The following is a 17997-nucleotide window of genomic DNA, read 5'->3' on the forward strand; positions in this document are numbered from 1 at the left end:
AACGACAAAAAGTAGGTGGATAAGTTTTATATCCATCATTAATTCCGAACTCCGTCCACATCAGATTCGGTGACTCGTTTTTAGGGTAAAAAAGGAGTTCCCACAGCAGTGAGATAACATAACATGGAGCTCCTCTTGAATGCAGTTTGTCTCGTAAAATTCTTTGTGTACAGCGCTCTGTGACGAGCGAGCATCATGCAGGGTAGGCCACTGGAGGGCTTGATTGACTGGCAGTTTGGTGGTTGGTCACTCTCACGTTTCCACAGGGCTTGGTACCATGCTGTTCGGTGTGTCTGGTAACTGCGACGACAAAGAGGTCACATCGCTGCCCGAGGAGTTTCCTAAAGAACCCGATTCCGAGAAAGAAACCTGTAAGGCAAGAGCAGGTTTCACTCAAAATACAGTCTTGGATGATTTATGGGAATGAAAAAGCGATTCATCACCCAAATTTAGAGATCTGAGAAAGGAACACATCCTCCTTGCAAGTGAACTTGTTCTGTGTATTCGCCCAAATCGCGGGATTTTTTTATGCTTATTTTCAAGGTAAATTGTCAAGAAATATGGAAAACTTTAATTTACGTTTGTGCGTTAGAGTGCACGAAATCACTAGAGAGAGAGAGAGAGAGAGAGAGAGAAAGAGAGAGTTCAGCCTCTGAGACACTCACCAGCTGTTGAAACGCGGGCTGGTCTAGGTCACTCTGCAGGGCGAACTCGCTGAGTGCTTTCCAAGGTGGCTGGTAGCTCTGAACCTCCACTTGGTTACCCGATACCGACGAATCGTGTCTGATAGGGCTACCCGCCACTAAAGCAGTGCCTGTGAGACCCTGTAGATTCTGAGCCACCAATTTGCAATATTAAATTGGCACTTCTGTGATTTATACTCTAGCAATATTCAGTGTGCCGTAACTCTTAAGCGCAGCTCGCTCTGGAAATGCATGAATGAAAAAAAAAAAACACTTGTCTATCTTCTTAGAACTAGAGAGGAGCTGTTAGATATGCAATGTTTCGAAAGACGTGTCAAAGGGAGTGAATGAGGTAAATTACAGAACCATGGACTGAAGCCGAGAATGACCAGAAAGCAAGCATTGGAAAACTTAAAATTACATTTTAAACAAGTTTTGAGTTGTTTTGACATGTATTATTAAGGAGTGAAAGACCTTGCACTAAAGGCTTCCTGACTTACTAAGATGCTTACAGTCTTATCGCCATGCTGTTGTTGCTGTAGTTGCTTCATAAGAATGGATCTCTTTTTGTCCTTGCACCGTTTATTTTGGAACCAGACCCGGATGACTCGAGGACTCAGGCCAGTCATTTCCACAAGCTGTTCCTTCATAAGCGCATCCGGTCGTGGGTTAGCGTTGTAGCATGTCCGCAACGTGTGCAGTTGCTTCTCGTTCAAAACTGTCCGCACACGAGTGGTTTTCTCCGACTGTTTATGCACATGGTTACGATGTGGTGCTTGTCGGACCGAGATTGGTTCCGCTGTAACATAATGAATTCGTAAAGATTTCAAATTACGTGAAAATAAATCGAAACAAACAACAGACAAAACTGCAAAAACGGTTGGAAAGGTTCATATATGAAATGTATGCTTATTTAATAAAATTCCATAGATGATGTTGATGATGGTGACATCAAACAGATCCACAATGACAAGAGACGTAGGAGAAAATCAGCAGAACCACGAATCACACTATAGCAAACACTAATCATGTACACTAATGATGTGATGAAAAAAATTAAATGAGATCTAAATTTGTCCAGAAGAGTATTAATGTGGTTATTAAAAGCATTAATGATATAAAAATACATTTGTGTTTCTTTTGTTCATTGCCGTTTTAAAGTGTAACTCTAATATTTTCTTATGTAACAGTAGGAGACATTTCTCTCTCTCTCTCTCTCTCTCTCTCTCTCTCTCTCTCTCTCTCTCTCTCTCTCTCTGTTTTTTTTTTTTGGTTGCTTCTGATATTATTTTTAAACAATCTTTAATTGCGAGATAGAAATTAGATTTGTTATCATAAATATTAATTTTACAAATGCACGGGCACTTTATTTTGAAAATAATGCAAAATATACCGTGCTTTAGTATACCAGGTTTGTTTCTCTCTAAAAGACACCAGATCCGCAATCTTGTTCTTGATGTTTATGGTTCATGCTGCACTTAATTGTCATTGTCAAATCAGGTCATGTTTGACTCTTTAAAAATGATCAGTCCCTATTAAACCAACAACACTGACACATCTTAAATTAAAGGGGCGTGAAAATACCTTGATTTTCAGCTGCCAAGTCAGCTCATTAGTTCACAGTAGGCTATTTTGGCTGCTTATCAAGTTTTAAACCGAATCGATCTTAAATTACAGATTATGTAACGGTACAAGACAAACGCCGTAATTATGTCTTTGAACATTAACAAATTGGTTATTTACTGCATGCCAAAAATGCAACATATTACATATTTCCCTACTGTTATACAAAGGTCACTGTAGAGCGATGTGATTTCAGCCTATTATAATGTCCCAGTAGCCAGTCCTCAAGTTTTCGGCTAGTTATTCATAAGTACATCAGTATATTACTGCAAAACTGGCTTACAGTGATTTAAACAACGCCGCTACCCTGATATTATCGATAATAATTTTTTAAAAAAAACACGGATACTATGGACAATCCTATATGTTTTGGCGATATCTGATTTTGATAATACGCAGCAGTATTCTCTGGCTGACCTGCCATATGTAAAGCCCTACTGGAATGAATGTGTCCTGGACTGAGAGGGCTTCCTCCCGCACCGCGCTCAAGCAGTAGCCCGTGGTCCGCTCGGCACAACAGTTCATCGTCTCGTACGGAGAACTCATCTCCTGGCAGAAGCTGCCGGCTGCACATCGCGCAGCGAAAACACTCGATGTGGTAAACATGTTCCCGGGCCCTCATCACCAAGTCGCTGCTGCTGAAGCCCTGACAGCATTTCGCGCATTTTATTCCAAACAACCTGGAAAATAAAAAGATGGACTAATTTGTTTCTTGGACATTGATATTGTTGTGAGACTCACACAGGCTCTCAGAAATGGCATATACTCTCGAGAGGAATAATGCTGAAAGATTAAGGCGATCAGCTTAAGAATGATTCTTTTCTTCCAGTCTAGAAGAATCACTACCTGATCGTCATTTTGTCACTTCAGAACACATGCAAAATACTTATACACAGATTTCTGAATTGTTTTCAAATATGCGCCATGATTTTGATTTTGACTCATGTAGCTACTTACTGGAATATTAAAGCTTACCTTACATAATCTCTTTTGCAATATGTTTTCCCGTCTCGTACGAAGCAAGTGCAGGTCTCATCGAGATACTGACTGCATTCTGCACACTTCAGGCAGGCTGCGTGCCACTCCAGGTCGGGGGAGACCCTGAGGATGTACTGGTCATGGATCTGACTACCGCAGCCAACACACATCGCCAATCCAGACTTCTCTGTGTATTAAGCAAACGTCTCTCAGTGAGCTATCTGCTGTAGGCTGTTCCATAACATGTTTCACTCATAGCACTGAAGTTACCGGGTTGTCTTTATTTGTATAATGACTTTCTTCGATTTTTGTAGTGAATAACTTGTCGCACGTTTCGTTCCGTTTTAAAATATTTGTTTTATAGCCATTCAAACATTTATCCTGTACAGGATGCCAAAGTTAAATAAGAATTGAATTTACCACATTATTTGTTCCAAATTTTCAGAATTGATGGATCAATAAACATTTAAATACATACTCTTCTTACGGTATTTTATTAGTCTGTATTAACGTACATTGAGTAAACAGAGCAAAATTTAGATCCTTTAAATCAAATGCAGCACACATTCTTGCGAACAGCTGAACTTACTTTTGGAATGATCCCCCATATCACTCAGGAAAGCAGAGCTGAATATTATATCCACCATGCAGGATGGTTGAGGGGAGGGTTACGGAAAGAAAAAGCTATTGCCCTTTCCCTGTTGCACAACAACTTCACTCCGGAATGGAGAAAGATGGAGAGGGGGAGAAAGAGAAGAAGGAGAGCGAGGAAGAGTCTGCAGTGTTCCATACACCGCGTGACGTCACGCGTAAAACTGGACAGGCGCGTCAATAGGGGGCCACAGGCAACCATTGATAATGTCAGGACTGTCTGATAAAGCATCGTATAGATCAGGTATTCATCTGCTGGTGTCACCGATTGCCATTACTTATTGTGTTCTTAATGTAAGAGTAAAAAAACTCAGTACCGTCATACAGGCAAACGTTATACTGTCTGTGACTTCTAAGGAAAAACACAATGACCGGTAATTAATGACATAGCCTTAGATTATACAGGATATCACTGGTAGGTACAACAGTTAACAAGTTAGATAGGGAGCATGATCTTTGAGATTAGTCGAATAAAAATTCCCCTAAGCGCCACGTAGACACCTACTGGCCGAACATTGGAACTGTCTCACGAGACATTCGGGGAAGCAAACTAGTATCATATGTGGGAATTCAGTCAGTAAACAATACGTATGCTATGTGTAAAATGAAGTTCCTCATAAGCCACTCCCGTGATTGAATCATTAAATTAAAATGCTGCGAGGGTCCGCTTTCCGCTGAACTACTGATTCCTTACGTGGCAAGCATGGGCTACATGGATTTCCATAGGCCTACCCTTATTAGAGTTAGGCTATCTGAAACTATATTTAGCTTGCTCTCCTCCTTGGATCAGTGCGATGTTTCTTTGTTACTTCCGTTTTTCTTTGTACGTAGTGGACTAATTTTCAAAAGTTAAGTACAAAGTAAAGAGTTAAATGTTCGAAAAGGTATTCAAAGTTCAAGTTCAGTTATGTTTGCACGTCATGGAACCAGAGGGTTAGTGGTTCGAATCCCAGGCATGAATATGCTGGGATTCTGATTTGACATCGGACGAGTGCTGATGACTCTACTATTTTTCAGACTGATTAGTTTTTGGGTTTTTTTTTAAATTTGGCTCGTTGATCCAGTTAATCCAAGAGTGCAATAGCATACGCTTCCCGCAGGAAGGCCTATTTCCTCTCCTCCGCAGGACGTCCCTGAATATGACCAATGGTCTCATCATGATGACTCTAAGACGAAAGCATTTGATGGTTACTGACGTTTTATGTATTGATTATACATAAAATGTCGATTGACATAACATTTTACGGTTTGCGGCAAATCCCGAATGACTATTGACAGTATGAAATCTTAATGAGAGTTATTTTGTGTTAATTATGTAATGCGTGGAATGTTACTATCCATTAGTCTGAGTTATAAATGAATTCGTTGAAACAAAAACTTCTTAAAAACTTTCACGTACCCTACATGCTCAAGGTCAGAGCAGGTTTATAAACTGATAAAGTTCAAGTTCACAAATGATGCCAATTCAGTCTCCAATTGCCAGAAATTTAAATGAAATCTCAAAGTCTCTGTAATACGCGACGAATCAATACCAGAATGGGAAAAATTTATTATTACTTTTATTTATGTGATACCAGTAGTAATGCCACTGTTACTGGTACAGTATTAAGTGATACCTAAATCATCAGTTGGAAGTACCTAATTAGCAATAATTAATAATAATAACTAATCAGCAGTTTCCCTGTTTAATTTTATGTTGGTGTTTTATGTCTTTTTAATAAATATATCGATATAAATGTAATAACTGAGCATAATGTTGTCGTCTCTTTAATCGTCATGAACATGATCGCAATCAGATGGATTTTTTAACCTGAATTTCTCGCTTAATGGATACATGATTACACCTCGTGGAGAATTTCTCCTCGTACCATTAGGGTACAGTGTACAGTATGAAACGATTGTCCGAACAGTCTCGCGAGAACAAATACCGCGAGAACTAATAATATTATCCGCTCCGCTAACGTCTGCAGCTGTACCTTGCCATGTATAAAGCGATTAATAAAAGCAGTCTGAGGCAACTGGTGAGTTAAACGCGAAAACATTTCAGGCAGAACATTTTCAGTAGTACAGACAACAGTGAATTCCAAAGCAACTCCGCCAGTCTAAGTGTAGGCCATAGTGAACTTTTGAGAAAGTGTAACCAGACAGCCTGCACTTGAACTTGAGTTCAGTTGAGGACACAAGTATGTCGCAGCTGGAGTAGCAATGTTATAACAAATTTCTGACGAGCACATTCAACAATTTTTAAATGTAAATGCATGTGGGTCTTTATAACTTTCAGAACTGTATGAATTATGGAGCATTAACGCCGCACTTTTAAACCGATTCTGGTTTTGCTGCAGTGTCGACAGGGAATTCTTTCCCCGCGGGGTATGATTGGAGCATGTCATTATTCCGGAAAACAGGAGGCAACTTTTTACAGTTCACGTTTCATCATATAAAGGAATCACCGTGATCTGTCAAAAATATTATTTTACCAATTTTGTTGTCACACTAGGTCAAAAACCTTTAATATAACGAAAATGAAAATGAATTGAGAACGACATTTACAGTAGCCTCACTGAGCAAAATAGCTAGATACCGTGTTATAGTTGTGGCAGTCTAGTTAAGAGGCAGACCCATGTTTTGCAGTTCTTATTGCAATTTAGTTTACTCTTTTGTCATTTTTAAAATCATGTAACAATTATTTAACTGTAAAACATGCAAATATTAGTCATCAGTTACATTTGCCCTTGTCTATTTCTGTATAGCCTTGTCTCTTGAAGCGGTTCCAGAGCACGTTGGTGGTGGCAGAGCACGACAATGAGAAACTGACACCCGTCACACTCAACGCCATTACTGCTGCCAGCAAAGTAGGGAGTGAAATCTCTTGTCTGGTAGCGGGAACTAACTGCGCAAAGGTACAGTGCAACAATATTCACGTGAAACATCTCCTGTTACTCAACCTCAAACACATAACCCAACAAATTTGTTGAAATACAACAAATTTCAAATACTCTAGCTGCCAGTCCTTCTCTTCAGTAATTCAGTCATATGTTTACTTGCATCCTTTTATCAAAGCAAAGCTTCTTACAAACTTTTGACATTTTCAAGAATGAACATATTATGTCTGGACTTGGATGTTACGTTACTCTTATTTGTGCTGGTGAAGGTCACAGAGGAGCTGAGTAAAGTGAAAGGAGTAAAGAAGATTCTGGTGGCTCAGCATGACGCCTACAAGGGTCTTCTGCCAGGTGAGATAGCACTGCACCTGACAGAAAAATCTGACCAATCAGGACTGCTCTGCTGAGGCTCTACTTTACTGTTAGAATCTGACCCCACAGCCGTTGTATAAGTATTTGGTCATAAACTATGCTATAAAAATAATAAATCGTACATAATATTTTCTTTATGGTTTTTTGTCATGCTGAGATCTTCATTGTGTCTCTCAGGCTTATCTCTTTTGTGTATCCTTCTTTCACGTATAGCACTCATTACTTTGTTGTATTTATATACTTTAAATGCACCACAGTGTTTGAATGAAATGAATTGTATATTAAAATTCTGATTTTTGTTGTCATCATGACACTGAGTCTGATCTCTGTGTGTCCTTTAGAGGAACTAACTCCACTGATTCTGGCCACTCAGCAGCAGTTTGGCTTCACACACATCTGTGCTGGAGCCACTGCCTTTGGAAAAGTGAGAAAAAGCAACAAATGACATGACGTAATTTAAAACAGACAACATCACCCTCTGAGTAGACATTTCCAAAATATTTACGGACACTCTTTAGGACACGAGTTATTATGACATCAGATCTGTCCCTTATGGAATAAAAGTTTTGGGTAATGATGAAGATTACAGAAGGGGGTATGGTTAGAAGGAGATTTCAGGTTAAGTAACAGACCAGTTTTCTGAGAATAAAGTGTCGACTTGCCAACCCATACATTAATTTTACTGAGTGACACATTTATTTAGTGCTGAATGATGATTACGTTTTCTGTACTCTCAATGTGTTATTTACTTTTTTTTTTTTTTTCAAACCTGTGTGTACATTCTGTTTGTGCTTTCTATTCATAGCTGACTGAGTTACATCTTGTATTATCTGATAAAAATTCAAGCACATATCAGTGAAAGTATATTTGAGATGTTTTATCAGATTTTTTTTATTGTAGTAAAAGATGTTGAGTGTTTACTATGATAGATTTGGGTTTATGTAAGACTGTCTCCTTTCTCTACAGAGTCTACTGCCCAGAGTGGCTGCAAAGCTAGATGTGGCAGCCATCTCTGACATCATAGAGGTCAAATCCCCTGACACATTTGTCCGAACCATCTACGCCGGTAAGGCAACAACTGTCAGAATGACTGCAGTTTAAGTATATTTTAACCATTTTCATATATACATATGTACTTAATCGATGTACTTGTTATACTGAACCACACTAACTTGGCTCAGTATTAGCTGGTCCACATTATCCCCTTACAGAGGTTATGCTTCTGAGGTGTACATGGAAATTATTTGAATTTTTTTGAAGCCTAATGTTCAAAGTTTTTATAAAATTTGCCAAAAGCTGGCTGATACAAAAAAGTGGCTACATCTTTATTTATTCTATCACTTGAAACAAGAGCAGCCAGGCTGTGAGAGTTTTAATGTGCTCTAGAAGCCTTCGATATGGAATCGGAAAAATTTTGCAGTAGAGAGACATTACAGACCTGTGACACATTTTCTATCCGAAATGTTCATGTTAACACCGTATGATAGCAGTACATTACTGTGTCTATTGTCCTTTTGTTGTTGTTTCATGGCCTAACATGCTCTGTATTGTCTATTTGTTTTAGCAGACAAATCCTTGATCTTCAGCTAGACAAAAAAAGAGAGAAGCAAAAAAAGAAGAAATATTGATTGATAAATGTTGCATATTGTGCAAATATCAGAATATTTGAAGACACTGTTTTTAGCCCTGTCCTAATATTAATGTGTCAGTCTGTATAGATTAATGTCAGTGTTTCGTTTGCTCATCATGAGGTTTTGTTTCTGCATGTAGGGAATGCCCTGTGTACGGTGAAGTGCAATGAAAAAGTGAAAGTATTCACAGTGAGAGCGACCTCTTTTGAGGCTGCACCAGTGCAGGGTGGAAGTGCAGCCACTGAACAGGGTAAATCATCTCCTAAAATTTACTCCTAAAGTAATGTGATTTGACTTCATTGGGTGTTCAGAAGGTGTAAACTGTTCATTAAGAGCTGAAATAAGTTCTTAGGATGCAAGAAAAAAACATAAATCCAAGAGGACTGTTGAGCAGGATTTGTGATTTTTGTGTGTCTGTGTGTGTGTGTGTGTGTCTGTGTGTGTGTGTACATATATGGTCCTGCAGTGGCACCCTCATCTCCTGTGGGCATATCTGTGTGGGTGGAGCAGAACCTGTCTAAGAGTGACCGCCCAGAGTTGACCAGTGCTAAAGTGGTGGTGTCTGGAGGTGAGCCCCATTTAAAAAGGCTGTTTTTCATTTCATCACTGACTTCATAATTTATTTATCTTTATCTAATTTTGAATGCCATGGATGTGAGGGGATAGGGGTTCAGATATGATCCTAATAAGTGTTTAGTCCTCCGTGACACTGAAAATTACCTCTGTGACAGAGAGAAACTCTGCATATTAAAAGTGCTTATTTTACCATGGTAGCCCACATTAGGAAAGGGAAGTTTTTGAATATTTTACTTTCCTAGACTTCAAGATACTACTAAAGTATTTTTTTTTTTTTTGGAATTTTGTAAATGAATGTATATTTCCATCCAATGCATAATCCAATCAGGCCGTGGGTTGAAGAGTGGAGAAAACTTCAAACTTCTCTATGACCTGGCAGACAAGCTGAATGCAGCAGGTAAACCCCTCCCCTCCCCTCCCCCCAATAATCTCTCTCTTTCTTTCTCTCTCCTTTTCTCGCTCTTCCTGCATGTGTCTTTCATAATGTCTGTTTCTGTAGAGCAAAGAGAGCTCACATTGTCTTCTGTGGATGACAGATATAACTGTGATATAAACTGGGTGTCCATGTTGAGTATCCATGTTTGTGTCTATGTTCTGTATGCAGTTGGAGCCTCCAGGGCAGCAGTGGATGCTGGTTTTGTCCCCAATGACTTGCAGGTTGGCCAGACAGGAAAGATTGTGGCCCCCGTGAGTAGCTTAGTATCTTACATTGATTCATATCCCTTCATTCCTTCCTCGTGGGTCTGTTTGTGTCTCATTACAGCAAAAATAAAATGCAGTCTGTAGTTTTAGTGTAACATGTTTTCTGCGTTTCTGCGTTTTTTTGATCATTTTTTTTTCTCAGACTAAAAGACTAAAGACTAAAAGAGAAATAACAACATGAACGGTCCTTAATGGTTGATCAGCCTTTATGACAACAAAGAATTATCATTTTGTTTGTTTGTTTCTCTGTGTGTTTGTGTTTGTGTGTGTGTTTGACCCATGTATTCCCATGAGTAATCTGAAAACAACTGCATGGAAGGCAAACAACATAAACACACTCCCAGATTGTGAACTATAACCTGTCCGCACTCTAAGGAATGATTTCATTATGTCAAATTGAATAAGCTGCAAACTGTTTGATCCAAAGCCCCATCCAATGGGGATAGGCCAGCTGTCAGTGGCACACATTAGCAGAGTTTAAGTGTTGCTAATGGCAGCTTTAGGCCCTAAATGATTTACCACACTCATTAGAGAGAAAATTTAAAGTGCAGTGTGACCAACCAGTGCCCAGGACAACCAATGCTGCCAAACCGACCCCAGAACCAGAAATACCAGAGGGTTCAACATTTTCAAATTGGAATTTAATTTAGAAAACAATGGACAGTGTATCGCAGAATCAACCTGTGATAATGGATTCACTTTTACCAATAAACCTATATTTCTGGAGCCTTTTTTGTTCTTCGGTTGGATGGATTCTGCCTGCTTTGGCAGTCACTCAAACTGACTGCAGGAGAGAAAAAATCAGGTCCTGATGCACGCTCCTCTGAAAGTAGAACCATGTTGCGGATGTATAATTTATCACATGTCTGACTTAATGCAGCATTCACATAATAATTAGGATTAATTTTTGATTGCTGCCTGTGGGCATTTCTGCATTGTTGCGGAGCGGCAGAGAAAGCAGTTCCATTACGAGCGTATCAGTGTAGCTGTCAGTCTGTCCTTTTATTTTACAAATGCAGCTCTTGTCTTTCTTAATGAACAGATCTCACCAGCGCAGAGCAACATTCCTGTGTTTATTAAAAGTTTTTACAAATTTGTGTGTCACTCTAATGAAAATTATAGCGCCTCAGTTCCCTGCGGTCAGCCACACAGCCTGTGCTCACAGAGGCATGAACATGCTCCCGACGCATTACAATGCAACAATGTTCAGTATGTGTAGTTTAGAGAATGTAAATTTGCTTTGTTTTTATGAACCACAGAGAGTATGTGTATTTTGTTCTTGAAAATTAAATGCATTTGATATATTTATGTATAGATATAGAAATATAAACATGTAAACAAATTGTTTCCTGTGATATGGACATTGCTGTCTTCTTTTCTATAATCTGTAGGCCAGTGCAGGTAACACTTCTGCAGCTGCCTTTTCAGAAAGGACACTATTCTGTCAGTCTGTGCTGTACAGCTGTCTGCTGGGGGGGGGGGGGGGGGGGGGGGGGGGTTCTGTACAGGGATTTTGGATACTGTGTCAAACCTGTTGTCCTTTATTTGCTCATTAACATGATGCCAACCTGGTTGCTTAAATGGTGTTTGTATGTATGTATGTGCGTGTGTGTGTGTGTGAGTGTTTGTGTGTGTGTGTGTGTGTGTGTGTGTGTGCGTGTGTGTGTGTGTGTGCGTGTGTGTGTGTGTGTGAGTGTGAGTGTGTGTGTGTGTGTGTGTGTACGTGTGTGTGTTGGGGGGGGGGGGGGACCCTAGTGCTTTCTTTCACACGTGGGTGAGGGCAGTGTATGTGTTTGTGTAAGCTGGGTGGGGGCTGTGTGTGTGTGTATGTGTGTGTGTGTGTGTGTGTGTGTGTGTGTGTGTAAGGGGGCGGGGGGTACTGAAGCACTGTCTTTCACACCTGGCTGAGGGCAGTATGTGTTTATGTGACCATGTCCATTTAAGTGGGTCCAGGGACCTGTGGGAGGCCAGGCACCATGGGCATGGTAGTACCAGGCCTGCTCTGTGTGTGAGTACTTTAGCTGTACCATGGGGCTTGTGATGAACAGGCTATTTGGCCCCTCCTGGCACCCCCCAAAGCACAGTGGCCAGCAGGCAGCTCACCAACGAGTGCTTGGGGAAAACTGACCAAGAGAGAGGAGGGGGGCATATCGCTAAGCCATTTGTCTCTCTGCTCTCTGTGTACATATATTTTTAAACCAGAGACAAGGAGGGATCTCTTCCTATGAGTAGCTTGTGCAATGAAACTTGCAGACTGTGTTTGTCAGCGGCTGGGGAACAGGGGCTGGTGGGAGAGTGGAAAAAGCACCTCTCACACTGGATTATGTGGCCTGGCTTTTAACGGCAGCACAGCCATGTTCACAAATTGATGCTCCGCTCCTCAGGGGCTGCAGCAGAAGCATTAAATGGCACTGAAATATTCATATGTGAGTGCATTTAGCTGAGAGCAGCTGATGTGCTGCTCCCACGAGGGGCACATAGAAACATTTCAGGGCTGCACTTGGCGGTTCGGGACCCAAATAGCCTGCATTAGGATAATTATTGGGGCTCCGTGAACCCCGGGCCTGAAAACAGTACCTGACAGTGTGCTACAGCCATATTAAAGAGGTCATTCATACTACTGTTAAGAGAGAATACTCACACCCTTTTTCAGTCTGTTACTGTACCACTCTGTGTGTTGGTGGGTGGACAATGCCCAGGATCACCTACTGCTGTCATTTTGCTGTCTGGTTAAATGAGCTCTCTGGGTTTTGGCCCGTGCTGTTATAGCCAGATAGAGAAAATGGCTAAGGTTGTTGAGTGATGTTCATGAAGAAGACTCATCACATTTAAAGTATGTAGATATGTATATGGTCTAATCATTTATTCTGTTTGAAACCAGATATTATCCTGTCATTACTAACCCTGTAAAAGTAGCATAAATCAGTATAAAATATATTAATATTGTTTGTATATGTTTTTTTGTTACTCTCTGCTGATCATTAAATCTCGTTAGCTAAAGTATGCTTATACTCATTTCAAGTTAAAAATTACCTCTAAGCTACAGGGCAAGGGAAAAAATCTACAGGAGTTGTAGCAGTGGAGAGGGCGTTAACAGTGGTGTTAGGAGCAATAGTTGGGGAGATGTGTTAATGTCTTTTTTCTCTGCAGGAGCTCTACATTGCAGTGGGTATATCAGGAGCCATTCAGCACCTTGCTGGGATGAAGGACAGTAAGGTACTGTACATATCACATGTCTTAATCACTATAAAACATAACATGAGCAGGATCAGACCTTGAAAACTTCTCAGCTGTATTTTTAACAGTCTTACAAAGCTGACAGGATAAGCACTGTTGCACCAGCGGCTAAAAATGGATGTTGATTTATCTGTCAAGCTGGGTTTTTTTTCAGGTATTGCAATATATTGATGACAGATTGAATGGCTAGAAGGGACCACAAATGACCAGTGGCCAAGTAGACATATCATGTGTCATGTTATGTCTATGAGAATGTGAACTATGACCTGGTCTGGATGATGTTGTAGTGATGACCTTATCCCTTTATTTTACTACTGTCTATGTGCTAACAGCTCCAGCTAATCTGGAAAAATTTTAATTAAATCCCAGCTCTGTCCCTCACCCTCCCTCTATACAACTGACCCACTTCACCAACAGGAAATAGAAAGGAAAAGGCCACAGTCGGTCTCACAGAAAACTCTTTTATGTAAATGCAAAATGTAGAAACTCCTCTGTAGCCATGGTAACGGTCTCCTGAGTGGATTTCCTCCACCGAGCAATCCCTGTGCTTTGGGAAGCCATGCACTTAAGAAGAATGTTTTAAAAGGCAACCTGAGAAGCTTTTTAAAGTGTGATGTATTATTTATCTGTGTTTTTCTCTTGGCTCAGATCCTCTTGAACTACCAGTGTGGGTTGGATTTGATGTGAATATATTAGCCCGCTCCTCATGTGTGCCATGTATTTCACCATAAATGCTCTCGTTTTGGCATACTGCAGTATTTTTGGTAAAAAAAAAAAAAAAAAAGAAAGCTGAAGTGGTTAGAATAAAGTTAATCTATATTAGAATATGGATTTCTCTGAGTAACAAGAACAAATCTTGTTTAAATTTGATTTGTTTTTGTGTGTGTGTGTTGTTGTTCTTTCAAAAAAGAGACATGCGTGGTGTAATATTGTATAAAGTGTATTTCCCAAGTTATTTTCCGAGTTAAGATAATCACCCCATCGCTTTGTTTCCTTTCATTTGGATTGTGAAATAGTTTCTGTGTATGTGCAGTTATTTTTGTCCAATGTTGTTTCTGTTTGCATTACTTGGCAGGCTTTATCAACACTCTTAACACAGATACAGTGCTATATAAGTGACAGTACTGGCTGAGTATTCTCATCATTGATATGTGATGTTTGTGTGTGTCTGCAGACCATCGTTGCCATTAATAAGGACCCAGAGGCGCCCATCTTCCAGGTGGCTGATTACGGTTTAGTGGCAGACCTCTTCAAGGTAAGGTCTACATTTCAAAATTAGAACAGATTTCTCTCAAAGTTAGTGAAAAAGACATTGGAGTATCATTATAGACAATATACTGTGGCACTGTAGTATATCATAACATTAGAATCTATGTAATTGACTTTCAAAGATCTATAAAATAATGTTATCTTGATGAGATAAATTTGTGATATAGTGAAATATGTTCAGCTTGCACTCTTATGCAGTCCTCACATCATCCAGTCTTAATGTGATATGAATCTAACACAAGTTAATACCATCCACAGTGCCTAATTAAAGACAGCATTTAAAATTTCATTATTTATATACACGAGATTGCTTTTATACTGACAGGTAAGGTTTGATTTTGTACCTTTGGGAAAAACTCACAATCAGAAGAATGAGTACAGCACTATGCAATACCAGCTAAAGTTACAGTAGAGCTACTAAGAGGCATTTTTGTGGCTTTTTTGGCCCAGCTAAACAAAAAAAAATCAAATGAACAAGCATACTTTTTTTATCAACTAACAAAGAAAGCTTCGAAGACCTCACCGTTTTTTTTTTTTACCGTTCTTCTTCTCTCAGTCCTCAACAAGCTCACACAGTGTTAATGTCTTTACTGTCCCAGCACTGTGCTCTGTGATTGGACGGTTTGCATTATTGAGTTATGTGCCTAATGGTCAGCACTTATGCATTTAACTGTCCCTCTTATCATGGCCATGCTTGTCTGCTCACGCTACGCTCGCAGCTCCCCTAAGTCACAGCTACACCGACTCACTGTCCTGCACGGTCAGTGTCAAAGGCACTGAAAAGGGTTTTGAGGGCCTTTGGTCTGTTACGTAGATTGGTTGATGAGGAGACTGAATCAGATCTGATGTATACAGAGAAGCTGTGTGAAGTATTTATTTCATATTCAGTACGTCTGGGCTTTATAGCACGTAAAGCTGTTCAGCTACTTATGACCTAATGACACAACTGTGATAGCAGTAGAATCCTTGACAGTCTTCAGTAGAAAATGAAAGAATAAAAGATGCAGAACCATTGAAACATTTGATAAGGAACCTTACTCATAACAGATAAGAAAACAGAACACTGAATTTACTGATTTCAGTTGTAGTTATACGTAGTTACTAGGGCTACTTGACTGAACCCAGAGTATTGTACGTAAGTAGGTAAGGTACTAAAGTAGTTCTCATTGTAATTGCAGAGGAAAATTAGAATTCACATGTCAAGGAAGTGATATGTTTTATCAACAGTAACTCTTCTGTTTGCTACGCAAAGCAACACTTCTGTGGACTACATTTGGAAGTTGATTATTTGATTTTGAAGTGTTTGTAAGATCATTCATAACTGTAAACCTCACTGAGTAACACTGTTTGTATTGTGACAGTGTGTCTAACCTGATAGGGCTCTCATTGTCAGTGGGTGTGTTAAAAAAGTGTTTGGCCTGTGGAAAGCCAGGATCAGTGGTCTGTGTATGGAAGTGGTAAATATACCCTCGGCATGTAGCGGAAGCCTTGGGACTGCAAATGTAGGTTTGGTCAGTAACCACAGACACTTCAGTGACCAAGAGACAGAGTTAGTCAGACGAAACATGTAAACTGTCTCCCCTATGAATTCTCAACCGTCCATTATTCCACCCAATGGTAATGTAGCTCTGTTAAATTATTGAGGTCCTAGATTCATCAGCTAGGAGACATCTATTCATGGGGGCATGCAGGCATGACTGAGTGTGTGTGTGTGTGTGTGTGTGTGTATACTTGCTATGTGTATGTAAGTGAGAAGAGGCTAGACAGGTATTGCGACCACAACGGTAACTGATGGTAACCAAACTCATAGCAGATTGGCATTGACTTTCAGGCTTTGTGTTTGCGTGATGACTTCTTATCAGTATGATTAAAGGTCATGCCATGATCCCTAGAGTAAGAGAACCTCTCTTAACAAATATGTGGCAAATGTAAACATGGAGTTAATAACCTGTTACAATAATCAATATACAGGGGAGATTAACCATAAATTTGCTTGGTAACCCTGCTACTATTCATAACCTACTATTATCATGAACGTATGAGAGCACAGGACAATGATCTGGCTCATCTTTCAGTGAAAGAAAACACATACAGACATATTTACACAGTGAGGTGGCAGATAATATTAGTTACTACTACAGTTCTCATTCAAGAGACTCTTACAAGGATATTGCTCAGATAGGCAAGGATATACTGTTCCACTAAGAAAACCATATCTGATGCTTTACCCTCTCTTCTCCTTGTTTCTCCAGGCTGTTCCTGAGATGACAGAGGCACTGAAGAAGTGAGAGGCACCCAGTGCTTTTTTGACCTAATGTATCAAACGTAATAGGACGATAATTCAGATATTCTCACAGAAAATGGATATAAAATGTACAGCTTCATTGCACACCAAACAGAAGAGAAACATGAGAGTATCTTTACCACCCTGATGATTAATACTTTCATGCCATTTACCAAAGCCCATATGAGTCAGTTTGATTTGAGTTATTCTTGTTATTATATCATAAAGGTGCTTAATAACTGGCTTATACTTAACATCAATTAGCCACTTGATAAATGATAATTACTGTGTTATATGTAGATACTGAAATAAACGTAATTACTTATTCTTTTGATCTTTTGATTTTTCAGTTGTAGGTTCTCCTCATGTCCTCTTTGTGTTTTCACTCTAACTCGATGATTTTTGGAAGGGTTCTGTAATATTAGGTAATAGTAGTTATAATTTAAGGAAATTAAAGGAGATTTCATTTAAGGAAAATGTACATTGCTTACCAAGATGTAGATATTTTATTAGTTGACAGAGCTTTCTGAAAAAAAATTAGTTTAACATTATAGATGTATTTATCTGTGTCAAGGGAAGATCTGTTTCAGCCCCCGACCGTCTGCATTTTATAACTTGATAACGTGCTCAGAGAAGGTCTTTTGACGTGAGGTTAACGTGTACTGTGTGACTGTGAACGGTTAAAGCCACTGTGTCACATTAGCTCGACTTAATGATTTAAACCAAGTGGAATCTCAACTTGTGCTGTTGAGTTGCTTGTAAGAATGAAACATGTAAATACTTGAATACATTTAATAAGAAACAAATTGGTTTTGAATTAATGATAGCTAATTAAAGTGATCCTCATGAAAAAAAATAGCTTCAGTAGGTAGAGTCTTACATTTTTGTTGTGACAGCACTTTAACAATATTATGTCTGAATTATTCATGTGGGTTAGATAGATATGCAAATTGTTATGCCAATGGGATCACCTTAATGCGGTCCTGTTGTCATGATGGTGCAGCTGAAGACTGAACTGCTCATAAACAGTTTTTGTCAGTCAAATGTAGTTAGCATCTCGAATGGGGAAGACATTAGAGTAAAGGAAAGGCAATTGAGTCTGAAATCAA

General features: G+C 39.5%; 2 protein-coding genes across 3 annotated transcripts; one reads left to right on the top strand and one right to left on the bottom strand.

Moving 5' to 3' along the window:
* Nucleotides 1-252: 252 nt before the first annotated feature.
* isl2b (ISL LIM homeobox 2b) lies at nucleotides 253-3931 on the bottom strand. 2 transcript variants are annotated; one of them, XM_030766463.1, is made up of 7 exons: nucleotides 3874-3931; nucleotides 3282-3471; nucleotides 2724-2986; nucleotides 2117-2129; nucleotides 1196-1466; nucleotides 666-833; nucleotides 253-369 (listed from the first exon to the last, which is right to left on the bottom strand). In XM_030766463.1, the coding sequence occupies exons 1-7, from the start codon at nucleotides 3929-3931 to the stop codon at nucleotides 253-255; spliced, it is 1080 nt and encodes a 359-aa protein (XP_030622323.1). The 2 variants fall into 2 exon arrangements, with proteins under 2 accessions (XP_030622323.1, XP_030622322.1); XM_030766462.1 differs by lacking the exon at nucleotides 2117-2129 and having other exon boundaries at nucleotides 1196-1482.
* Nucleotides 3932-5856: 1925 nt separating this feature from the next.
* LOC115804335 (electron transfer flavoprotein subunit alpha, mitochondrial) lies at nucleotides 5857-17227 on the top strand. Its single transcript, XM_030764713.1, has 12 exons — nucleotides 5857-5956; nucleotides 6686-6835; nucleotides 7087-7168; nucleotides 7531-7613; nucleotides 8156-8255; nucleotides 8960-9070; nucleotides 9287-9388; nucleotides 9725-9793; nucleotides 10001-10083; nucleotides 13249-13314; nucleotides 14510-14590; nucleotides 16857-17227. The coding sequence occupies exons 1-12, from the start codon at nucleotides 5918-5920 to the stop codon at nucleotides 16890-16892; spliced, it is 1002 nt and encodes a 333-aa protein (XP_030620573.1). The 5' UTR covers nucleotides 5857-5917; the 3' UTR covers nucleotides 16893-17227.
* The last annotated feature ends 770 nt before the right edge of the window (nucleotides 17228-17997 follow it).

This window comes from Chanos chanos, chromosome 2 (assembly GCF_902362185.1).
Source record: "Chanos chanos chromosome 2, fChaCha1.1, whole genome shotgun sequence".
Taxonomy (NCBI): Eukaryota; Metazoa; Chordata; class Actinopteri; order Gonorynchiformes; family Chanidae; genus Chanos; species Chanos chanos.